The 12601-nt window shown below is 29.4% G+C and overlaps 2 protein-coding genes across 2 annotated transcripts; both read left to right on the top strand.

Moving 5' to 3' along the window:
* The first annotated feature begins 7700 nt into the window (after positions 1 to 7700).
* Positions 7701 to 8210, top strand: LOC129314096 (putative disease resistance protein At3g15700). Its single transcript, XM_054957469.1, has one exon. The coding sequence runs from the start codon at positions 7701 to 7703 to the stop codon at positions 8208 to 8210; it is 510 nt and encodes a 169-aa protein (XP_054813444.1).
* Positions 8211 to 8909: 699 nt separating this feature from the next.
* LOC129314095 (uncharacterized) lies at positions 8910 to 11435 on the top strand. The gene is made up of 2 exons (XM_054957468.1): positions 8910 to 10212; positions 10752 to 11435. Exons 1-2 carry the CDS (start codon positions 9274 to 9276, stop codon positions 11433 to 11435), a joined length of 1623 nt encoding a protein of 540 aa, XP_054813443.1. The 5' UTR covers positions 8910 to 9273.
* The last annotated feature ends 1166 nt before the right edge of the window (positions 11436 to 12601 follow it).

Below are 12601 nucleotides of genomic sequence, written 5' to 3'. Positions count from 1 at the left end.
ATAATGACAAAATTTTTTTTATCTGATTTAAGAAATAAGATATATAATTAACTCTTTAAATTTGTAATATTAAAAAAAATCTTATACATATTATAGTCCATTCAACAATATTATTAGAGGAATAAGACGGCAAGAAAATAGAGGAATAAGTTTGTTTGACTAGCTCAGGTTGAGATGAGACGCGAACAATATCAGAAAAATCAAACTCTTTTTTTTTTTTCTTTTTGAATCCGTTACAGTGGGGAGAAAATAAACTTCAGACAGAAACATGACAGAGTCCCAAAAGCCCAGTGCCAGAAGCGTCCTCTTGTAACAAACTCTTTTGTTGTGAAAAAAAAATAGAAATAATCCTTTTGAATCAAAGATTATGATTGGTTCCCATTGTAACAATTTCATTTTTTTAAAAAAAAATTTAAAAATAAATTTATCAACAACTTGTCATTTAATTAAATATGGGATTTTAAAACTTCCAAACTAATATTGGGCCACGGCATTAAAACCCAATTATTTCTACTGCAAGCCAACAAACCAAATCCCTTTTAGATAAATTTTATATAAAAGAAGGTTCAGCCCAATTTTATAAATATATCAAAGGATAAAAATTTATTGTTTAATTCTAAATTATCAATATACTTAAAAAAAAAGGGGTAAGAACACATTTTAATAGTGTTTCGGGCATTTGATCACATATTAGAAATAATCCTTCTGGATCTAAGGTTTGTTTGGTACACATTAATATTTAAGTTAAAAGGAATTGCGATTTCCTTTATACAAGAGAAGTAAAAAAAATAGCCTCACAAGCTTAGGTCAAGGAAAGGTTTCAAGCAACATAAAAAAGAAAAAGAAAACAGAAAACAGAAAAAGAAAAGGCATTTTCTACCATAGAATTAAAAAAAAAAAAGCTTTGTCATAGCTTATAAAACATTTTAACTATTCTGCACCTGCTTGATCTAAAATATTTTAAATATTGATTTTCAGAACTAAGTAGTTTTGTATGTATGTGTCATTTCCCTTTAAAAATATTAGCCTTCTATATTGTATTAATTAACTATTTTGAAACTGTTTGATCTAACATATTATATTTTAAGTATTGAGCCTCACAAACTTAGGTCAAGGAGCTTTCCCGCAGCCGCAACCTCAAAACAAGAAAAAGAAAAGAAAAGACGTTTTCTAGCATAGAATAAAACATGCTTTGCCACAACTTATAAAACATTTAACTATTTCGCGCCTTCTTGATCTATGTATTATTGTATGTATGAATATGGATGGATGGATGCGTGTAAGTATCATTTCTCTTTAAGAATATGAGCCTTCTATAATATATTGAAATGGCGCCCATATTTTGAAAACTCAACTTGTATATATATTTTAATGATGGGACTATCACTATGATTTCTTCCTTTCCTTTCTTGCATTTTTTTTTTCATACGAAAATTTCAATAAAAAACGAAAATAACAAATTGAACTACTCTTCATTCTTACCAAACATATTTTTACCCAAAAATAAACGAAAGTAAAGAAGCCTTCCATCAAGATGGTTAGAGAAATGTCACTTTCCTTGGCAACCTTAATGTTTGTTCTTGTTACAAATTTTGTATCAATTATATTCTATTACCAAAACTAAACTTTTTGTGTGTGTGTTTGACAGATTTCTTGGTGTTGTCTTCTCGTGTGAAAGATTGTTTATTTTTGACGTCTTTGATACTTTGTTCTTGTTTAAATTTGGAAAAGAAAAAAAAAAACTCAAGGAAAGCAAAAAAGAAACAACAGTGAGATCGTCTAGAAAGAGGTAAAACATATTTGTTCTATCATATTTCTTTTGCTCTATAATGGAATGTATATTAGTGTCTCTTTTGAATCTCATACTTATGCATTCTGTACTAATCACACACAAACACACACACACTATACTTAGAGATTATTTTTAATATGAAAATATTTAGATATTAAAGCTTATATAATTAATGTACTTTTCTGTACTGGAATGCTTAAATTAGTGTGATTTTTCTCTGTACTATTAAGTTTACAAGAAAATGAAGAATTACAACCAAATAAAGAAAGAAAAAATAATCTCAAGGACTATAGAAATAAACAGCCGAAAAGTAATACAAGGAAGATCGATTATGTCTTTTACCAAAATCTAACATGAGAAATGTTAAAAGCTCATAATTACTTTGAAGATCCACAAATTCTTAGCCTTAAATTAATTTTTTGATGCCAAGTAATGAATGCTACATATAATCAGTTTAAATCTCATACCTCTAATGCAATTTTTATCGATTTTTTTTCTAACTACTAAATTATTGTCTGTTTGTGTTCGGCAGATATTGTGTTCTTTTCCTCTGCTGTGAAGAATATTTTCATTTCTCCATCAATTGTTTTGCTCCAAATTTGAAAAAGATAAAAAAAGTTAAAAAAAGAAGAAAAAAGGAGTTCTCTTTGTTCAACAACATTGAAATCTCTTAAAAAAAGGTAACAATATAATTGATCATGTTTCTTTTCATTTTATTCTTATATATTTGTCTTTTTCTATATATGGGTTTAATTTGTCTACTAGATTATTTAAAATCGATAATCATGATTTTTTTGCTGCTGTCTTTTTTGTTTGAAAAAGAAAAACAACTGCTTTGGTCATCTACTAAAATTTTATTCTTTTTAATCACTTCGTGTCTTATATTTGTCAGGCCTGTATTTTGTATTGATTTTTTTCGTCAATGCTAAACTTCCTTTGTATTTTTGTTTTATAACAGGTTTTCTGTGCTTTTGTTTTTCCGTATGATAGTAAATTTCTTTATCAAACAGCATTAAAATCCCTAAAAAAAGGGGTAAGAACACATTTTCATTTTGTTTCTATAATGAAAACCTGGAGTGTGCAATAATCATGATAAAAAAATTTATCTGATTTAAGAAATAAGATATAATTAACTCTTTAAAGTTGGAATATTATGAAGATTTTCTTATACTTATGGTCTATACAATAATATTATCAGAGGAATAAGTTTGTTTGACTAGCTCAAATAAAAAAAGATGAGATGAGATGTGAACAGTATCAAAAAATTCAAACCCTTTTGTTGGAAAAAAATAGAAATAATTCTTTTGGACCAAAGGTTATGTTTGGCACACATTATTTAAGTTACCAAGGAATTGATATTTCCTTTATACAACATAAGTAAGCCTTATAAACTTAGGTCAAGAAAAGGTTCCCGGCAACATAAAAAAGAAAAACGGAAAAAGAAAAAAGAAAAGAAAAGAAGGTTCCTATCACTGAATAAAAAAATGTATTGCTAGCTTTCTCATGGTTTATAAAACGTTATTTTAACCCCTCCTTGATCCAAGATATTTTCATTTTTTTTTCAAAAACAAGTGTTGTTGTATGTATATGTGTGTTTCTCATGTCTCTTTAATATTAGCCTTATATATTATATTGAAAGGGCGCCTATTTTTTTGAGCGCTCAACTTGTGTGTGTGTGTGTGTATCGATAAGAGGAATTAATATCATCACTTTGATTTCTTCCTTTCCTTTCTTGCATTGTTTCTTACTAAATTTTCAATACTGAAAAAAATCATGAATTCTACCATCTTGCCAAACACATTTGTAGACCAAAAATCACTTTTCACCAAATATGAAAAGAAGCCTTTCATCAACATAGTTAAAGGCTTAAAGCAATGTCTCACTTGGGAATCATAATGTTTGTATTTGGCACTAAAATTTTGTATCAATTATTCTCTCACGAAAACTAAATTTTGTGCGTTTGTATTTGACAGATTTTGTGGTGTTGTCTTCTCGTGGGAAGGACTAGTTTATTTTTCATCTTCAATACTTTGTTCTTCTTTAAGCTGGAAAAAGGGGGGAAAAAACAGAAAGCGAAAAGAGGTAAAACATATATATCCTATCATATTTCTTTTGCTATATGATTGAATGCATATATTATTGTCACTTTGAATCTTATACTCTTGCGTTTCTGAACTAATTCTACTCTAGTTAATGCTAAAATTGCGTGATCTCTCTTTTTTGCCAGATTCTGTGTTCTTGTATAAGTAACATTGAAATCTCTACAGAAAAAGGTAAGTGTGAATATATTTTAATTTTTTGTCCATGTTTTGTCTTATATATATATATATATATATCTGTCATTTGTTATATATATTTAATCAGTTTGAACTTTTATCTTTTGAATGTTAGCTTCTATAGTCATGCGTGAAAAAATTGACCGTGTAGATAGATAATTAATTGCTTTGAACTTCAACAAGAAAGACAAAAGATATTTCTTATTATAGATCATTTGATGATCTATTTATAATAGGTTTATAGTTAGTATACTAACTATTCACTCCTTTAAAGTGAATTAGTAGTTAGCTGATGATCTACAGTAATACTACATTGAGATTATTGCTATAAATATTGGGTGGCTTGAGCTATGGAATTTTGAGTTCACTTAAGAGACCACCAGAGCTACCTATACTACCATATTCTAGTATTTGGCCTTGGAATATGACTACAATAATACAGAAAATTAGCAATGAAAAAATTCATTTCTATTCAAGGAAAAGTCTGCGACAAACCTATTTTGCTACATATTGTTCAGTTACAAGTTAGGGTGTTGTAATTTTTTTTTGATAGAAAATTGTTTCTACAACAAAATTTCATTGTTTAGTACTCATGAGAACACTTTTAGTTTCATCCACAATCGTGACACCAAGTTAGGTTCCAGAAATATACAACCTTCAAAAGTTGATCCATGACCATCACTGTTAAATTTCTATTGAGTTTATCCTTATCAATAATATGTCATTGACATAGACCAATAGGTCTTTTAATTTATTGATGGTAATGAGTGATCTTATTTGCCTGTGAAACAAGCATGTGGTGCTTGCTATTTGCAGCCATTGGTAGGGAATCCCAATAGGTGAGGGCGGTGTAAACCATAAGGCAAATGAGGCAATTTGACTTAGGCCTCCAAAAAAATTTCTTAACACCCCTATTTTATACATATGTAAGTATGTATGCATTGTTATATGTTTAATTGCATGTCAAAGAGAATAAAAAAGTATTGATTATTCTTCCCATTGAAAAGCTCCAATCATTTCCAATATAACATTAGTTATTGAATAGAGTTCATTATCTACATAAAAAAATAATAGTAAGATCCATAATATTTGTCGAAACGGAACCAACTCTTACGATTGACTAAGTTCCATGATATTTGTCGTAACAAAAATATCACTTGCTGCACACTTTCAACCATGCCCTTATTGTCTCTCCTCTCTCTTCTCTTCAAGTTCTTGCTAAATCATATTTAAGCGCTCAGTTGTATAAATAACTAATAAAAATATATAAAGGATGATTCTATGTATATCTTTCTCTCTTTGGTCTTTTCATGAGTTGTGACACTTGGAGAGTGATTGACAAGTGAGAATTACTTATCTTCAATTATTCGATCCAATTATGATTCCGTAATTTAAAAATTGAAAGTGATTTTTCACTACAAATTATGTTTTGAGACCACTTTTTTACCCTTCTTAAAAACGTCTCTGTTGATGGTTTATAATTAATTATTATAGATTATTTTAATTTATGACATAAGTATCCTAATAATTATTTAAATATTTTCATTTTAATGACACTATATTTCTACAGAGTCTTAGTCCATGATTTTTTATGTGGAACCAAAACAAATGTCTACAAATAAATCTCAAATTGGCCACACCAATTTTATTTGGATTTTTTTATGTGAAACCTATATAATTTAATATTTGTTTGAAATAATTTTATTTTGCGCAAGGAAACTAGTGTTATCTGATATTCTTTATTTTTTTTCCTTAAAAAAATATTTCAGATGATTGCTCCAAATTATGTGGAAGTAAAAACAGTAGTCTAAATCTTGTCCAATCAATGAATATATATATTTTTGGTTTATTAATGAATATTTTCTTTTATGATAGTTAACTATACACAAGTAACATAATTATATTTTTCTTTTTTTTTTTGAATTAGAAAAGTAAACACTAAATAGTGAAGTTATAATTACAAGTGGGATCAAACTCGTGATCTCCCACTTATAAGAAAGCTTACATGCCACTAGTTTATAAGGCTGCCACTGGCAATATAAATATGTTTTTCATTCATTTATTCTATTCCACTTCTCAGTGAATGATTAATTTATAAGAATTTCTAAAACATAAACAACCAAGCATATATTTAATTAAAGTGTAAATAGGCAAACCTACTATTAAGATAAGTAGAAAAATGAACAAAATAAATGAAACATTAAGGGCATGTTTGGTTTTTGATTTCAAAAACTGTTTTCTATTTTTTTTTCTTGGTTTCAAACTCAGGAATTCTAAATTAAATCCTCAAAGATTTACCATGAAGATAAATTTGTTGGTAATTTTTTTCTATTTTTAAAAATAAAAATTTTTAAAAATCATTGGGATAAGTGTTTTAGATTTAACTTTTTCAAGACTGTTCTCAATTTATTTTTAAAGACAAAAAAATGGAAGCATCTAAAAGTTCTTTTCATTTAATTTTTCTTGTTTTCAAAACACATTACATATGACTATTGGAAAATCAAATATAGTTAGCTTGACCAATTTTTATTATAAACAACCATAATTAATTGTCTCCAACTATCACTATCTTCCTATTTTTTAATTTTAAAACTGTTTTTATATTAATATCACCAAACAAATTTTCATTTTGTTTTGTTTTAAAAAAAATTCTAAAAATTGTTTTACAAAATATTTTTTAAAAACAAAAAAAAGAAAAAAAACCAAATAGGCCCTAAGTAACCATTCAACCTTATAACTATTACCTCTTCTTACTTCCCATCAAATGGTTCCATTGTTTCACAATCTAAGGGGTCTTTTGCTTTTTTAGCAATTCTTTTCTTTTTTTTTTTTCCATTTTCTTTTGGATCTCAAGTTACTTTAGCAACTCCTTTATCAGGCTTATAAGCTATCATAATCCAACTTGAAATCATACTAGCCCTATTTTTAGGATAGAAGCTATCTAGCATGACGTTTGTACCATTTTATGATTATATGAGTAACAATATGCTTTTACTCCTACTCTAATTAATCACTGTACCTCCTTAATTTACATGTCTGTCAAATTCCTATATCATTGTAAATTTGGCTTTTACATTCAATTAATAATGTGGCCATGCATTATTTCATAGCTAAATTCTAGATAGTAGGATAGACTAACTATATATCCTCATATCCATGTTAGATGGAGGGCTGCCTTCTTGACCTTGCAAAGGATCAAGTCCCAAATTTGGTGAATCTAGTGAAAAATGAAGTTCAATATTTATGTTGTTTCAATAGTTATGTTGAAAATTTTCATAAAGAAAGGGAAAGGCTGGTTGCAAAGCACAAGGATACCAACATGAAAATTGGAAAAGCCAAAGGTGTTTCAATAATCACGAATGAAGTGCAACAATGGGCAAATGAAGCAAATAGTCTCATTAAAGATAACACTAAAGCAAAGAAGATGTGCTTTTTTGATTTATGTCCTAATTTTTGGTGGCAATATCAAAGAGGCAAGGAATTGGCACAAAACTCTGCAGATTGAAGACCTCCTCGAAAGATGCAATAACGTGAGCATAGTAGCAGGTCGAGCTGATGTTTCAAGCATAAAATACAATATGCCACAAATCTTCCTTGATTTTGAGAGTAGAAAATCAAAGTTTTAAGATCTAATGAAGGCATTAGAAGATGAAAATTGTAATATGGTTGGATTACAAGGCTTAGGAGGAACAGGCAAAACATTGATGGCATTAAAAGTCAGTGAAAATCTTGAAGGATCTCATTTTAGCAAAGTTATCTTTCTTGTTGTGTCTAAGCCTCCTGATTTCAAAAACATTCAACGTGAAATTGTGAGACAATTAGATTTGAAATCAAAGGATGAAAAGGAGGAAGAACTCTTAGAGGGAATATGGTCCCAAATCACTAGTATGGAAGAAAAGCTACTTATAATACTAGATGATATGTGGGAAGAGTTTGATCTCAAGAAAAAGTTAGGGATTCCATCTATCTCCCAGCATAAGGATTGCAGTGTACTGATAACTACATGCAACATAAACATTTGTCAAAATATGGGATGCCAAAAGATCATTCAACTAGAGAAGCTAAATGAGGAGGATGCATTAAATCTTTTCCATGCAAATGCTAGTATGAATAATTCCAACATTTCTAAGAAGTTAGTTTGAGATATTGTGAAGCAATGTCGAGGAGTACCAGTTGCAATTGTAGCAATTACAAGAATGTTAAAAAAATTGCCTGCTAATGATTGGAAGGTTGCTTCGATAACCTTGAAGACTTTTATGTCAATGCTTGATACCGATGATGAAAATTTAAAAGATGTTGGTAAATGCTTGAAGTTAAGTTATGACCACTTGAAAAAAGAAAAGGCCAAAGAACTCTTTTTGATATCTTCCATGTTCCCAAAAGATGAAGAAATTCCTATTCAAGTTTTAACTAGAATTGGTATAGGGTTAAGCTCTTTTGGAAAAAATGACAAGTATTATTCAAAAGAATACTGGAAGTGCATGTTGCTATAGGGGAACTCATAGGTTCTTCTTTGCTGTTGAGTGGTGAAAGAGATCTTGTGAAGATGCATGATTTGGTTCGTGAGGTGGCCTTGTGGATAGGAGACAAAGATATTCAATCAATCACGGATTCGAAAAAGTCTATAAAAGAGAACTTGAGATATTTGCTTTGGAAGAATGATGATTTTCCTAGTGAATTTGATGGAAAAAAATTAGAGTTCCTATTAATCTTTCTAAGTAGTTCAGAGGACTTAGAGGTCTCAGAAACATTCTTTAATGAGATGAGAACGCTTAGAGTTTTCATTTTGGATCATTATAGTTACCCAAGAATTAAAGTTCTATCATTGGTAAATTACTTCAATCATTAAAGGATATTCGAACACTCATCTTGAAGAATTTAGAGTTAGGAGACATCTCTATCTTAGGAAACTTGTTGAGTCTTGAGACTTTTTGGTTTTATGATTGTTAAATCATTAAATTACCAATAGAATTTTTGAAATTAAAGAAGTTGAGATCATTGTAGGTAGAAGGATGTGAAATTGAAGAGAATAATCCTTTTACAGTGCTTGAAAAATGCTCACAATTAGAAGAGTTAACTTTTATTGGTAATGAATGTGATGCTAAAGAAGAAGATGCAATTTCTTAAAATAGATCTCTTCTTACATTAGATAAATATTGTATATCTTCTGATGATCTTTTAGATTATTTTGAAGATCTTGGTTCCATGTCAAGATACTTTCAAATGGACAAACTAAGTCATTTAGTCTCAGATGCAACATTTAAGAAACTTGTGGAAAGAGCCGAACTTCTTATCTTGGAAGGCGAGGGTGAACAAAGAATATGGAAGAATCTTGTCCCGGATCTTGTTGCAATAGATGAGGGAGGAATATTGAATGATTTGATTGTTCTTCATTTGTGCTCATATCCTCACATGGAGTGCTTTGTAAATGCTAATAATCTATCTAGATTTTTTGAGAAATTAGAGATTGTAGAGTTGAAAGATTGTGAGAGATTGAAGAGCATATTTTCTAATGGTAACTTCAACTTATGTCGTCTCAAGTCCATAAGATTGGAAGATTGTCTAATGTTGACATCAATTTTTCAGCCATCCACTACTCAAAGTCTTGAGGAACTGGAAGAATTAACAATTAAAGATTGTAATAAGCTGGAACACATCATAAATGATGAAGATGGTGATAGTAATCAAAAGAGTTACAATGACTTACCGTTGTTCCCAAAATTTAAAAATTTTCAAATTAAAGGGTGCAACAAATTAAGAGTAATATTGCCAATCCTATCTCCTGGAGGCCTTCCATCTCTAGAAAAGATATGTATATGTGAGAGTGAGCAGTTGGAATACATATTTGATAAGTTCCAAGAGGAGGAAGATCCTATTCTCCCCTCACTAAAAGAGATGAAACTTTGTGGAGTACCAAGACTAAGTGGAATTTTTAGAGAATATGAGCAACTCAAGAGTTCATCAATACAAAAGCTATTATCTCCACTTTCAAGACAAAAGTCCAACAGGATACATCAAAGTCCTGCCACGTGTGCTCTCTCTTGGGCTCATGCATGCTGTTTTCCCAATAAATGGAGGCCTGCTAATGAAGAGACCAATCTTGCTGTTTCTAAACATAGACCACTTGACCACACAAACCTAATGGTATGCTACACTTGCCTTATTTCTTTCCTTCAAGTGTCTCATATATATATATATATATATATATTGTTCAAGGAATATAAATATAAATTGCCAACTATTTCAAAGAAGAAAATGGCTCACAACTGAACAAAATAAGCTTTGAACGTTGAAAGTATCTACTATATGAATTGCCATTATTTAAAGGTAATTTGATTTTTTTTTTAGATGCATGATTGAGTTAACTTGTAATAAGATTTTGCAAGCACATCTTGTTTTAAAAAAAAATTGGTAAAGAAGTAAGGCTAAAAACATCCACAGATATATATATTTGCGTGCTTATGCCTCGTGTATCTAGAAATTTAAAATTAATTGAGTATAATCAAATATATATATATATATATATATAACTAACATGCTATATATATATGTAACTGAAAAAATTTGGCATGTATATTTGCCAATTAGATGAAGTGCTATTTTCCTAGATTTCATATCTCCATGCATTACTTAAAAAATTAAATTAAGTTGTTTAATTGTTGAATAACAATGCTGGTTTGTAGGGATTACTTGTATCAAAGAAATGGATTGAAACTGTTGCTACCATTGGGAGACAGCTACTCCATGTTGTTCATATCAAGAAGATGGAACTTGCAGATTTCTCTTTAAATTCAAAATCAACACTGTTCACTTTATCCATGGCTTCAATGATATTATGCGAAGAATTGACAATTAGCAAATGTGATAGATTGAAGCACTTGGTAACCAGTGATGAAGATGATTATAAAGATCAAAAAAAGTGTAGTTCCATTTTTCCAAACTTAAAGAAGCTAGAAATCAGGGAGTGTAATGACATGGAATTTTTATTTTCATCCACAATATCATTAGAAATTAAATATTTAAGGTCTTGGACGATCAGAGATGCTCCTAAACTAACACATGTTGTTGGGAAATACTATCATGAGGATCTTTTAGCAAATCAAAATCAACAAAATGAGCTGTACTTTGATCTCCCTGCTTTGGAGTTCCTTTGCTTTGAAGGTGTACCAAATATGATAAGCATTTGTGTCAAGAATTATTATTTCTTGGTACCGCCATCTCTTCATACTGTTTCTTTGGACAATTGTGGCATCATATCTTTTATTGATTTTGATCCTTTGGTCGAGGGAAGAATGCTTGAATTGGGAAATCATAAAGGTATCACTCTTGTTAACTTACTGTTATTTGTTTTGCTTTATGCATCATAAATGACTTTCTTTGGTTAACAAATTAGATCTCTATTATTTTTCCCAATTTTCTGATTTTACTACATGATTAATGCCTTTTTTATTTTTAAAATCTCAATTATTGTCTTAATTTACTTGATATATGTCTCCATTTATTTATTATAATAATTTAGGTTATATAATTAGAGTTGGTAATATGGGCCAACTCACAAGTTATGGGCTGGCTTGCAGCAGATTGTGGGCTTGGTAGAATAAGTTGGTATAACCCACATTCTATGTGGTCTATACGTCCACCAACCCATTTTTACGGACTAACCTACTAGTAAAAAATGCTTTACTATTTTTTAGTGTTTTTTGCAATAAACAATCATATTTTCTTCATAAAACTAATTATTAAAATAACAATACAACTCCTTCTAAATCCTTAAAGAAACACAGTACAAATTTAAAATACATTAATACAATCCAAAATAATATATATATACTATCAACAAACAAACATAGTAAAAAGTTTAAATTCATAATATTAGAGGCTTTATTAGAAGTTGAAATAACATTAACTTGAGTAGATTTTTTCAAAGCTTCATTTGCTGACAAAAAAAAGTATTTTCCTTTTTTCTTCTGGAAAAAGTGGCGGGAAGGGGGTAAAAATATCTACAATTATATGGTCTGCAAGAAAGGTAGAGTCAATGTTTGATAATTACGCTCCTTCTCTCTGTTTTGATTTTTTAATCTCTTTCCATATAACATTTAATTTTATAAAATTAGAAGATTTGGACTCCAAAAATAAAATGAATCCCGTACACTTCCATTTTTTTGTGTTATTTCTCATACAAGTTATAACATTAAGTACCATTGTGGGTCGTCAAATTGAAAAAAAAAAATAGTATCTTTTCACGCCGTCTTCAAGAATGACAAAATAATGTTGGCGAAATATCTAAAATATTTATTTTGGATTTTTTTAAAAAAATGGACGAATAAAAATAACTTGCTCAGAAGAAATGTTAATAAAATCAAGATATGAAAAATTATTTGTATAACATGTTTTGTTTAGAAATTTGAATGTATTGATTTTTGGAAGAAAAAAATAAGTGGGCTAACCCACTAACCCATAAGTTAGCTCACTGCGAGTTCAAGTTATGCAATGTAAGCCAAACCCAACCTGCATTTAAAGAAACTCATTTTTT

Source organism: Prosopis cineraria, unplaced genomic scaffold (genome assembly GCF_029017545.1).
Source record: "Prosopis cineraria cultivar Desert tree isolate PC_DT_omini unplaced genomic scaffold, ASM2901754v1 PC6, whole genome shotgun sequence".
Lineage (NCBI taxonomy): Eukaryota > Viridiplantae > Streptophyta > Magnoliopsida > Fabales > Fabaceae > Prosopis > Prosopis cineraria.
The sequence above is the reverse complement of the archived record's forward strand: the minus strand, read 5'-3'. Positions and strand labels throughout refer to the sequence as shown.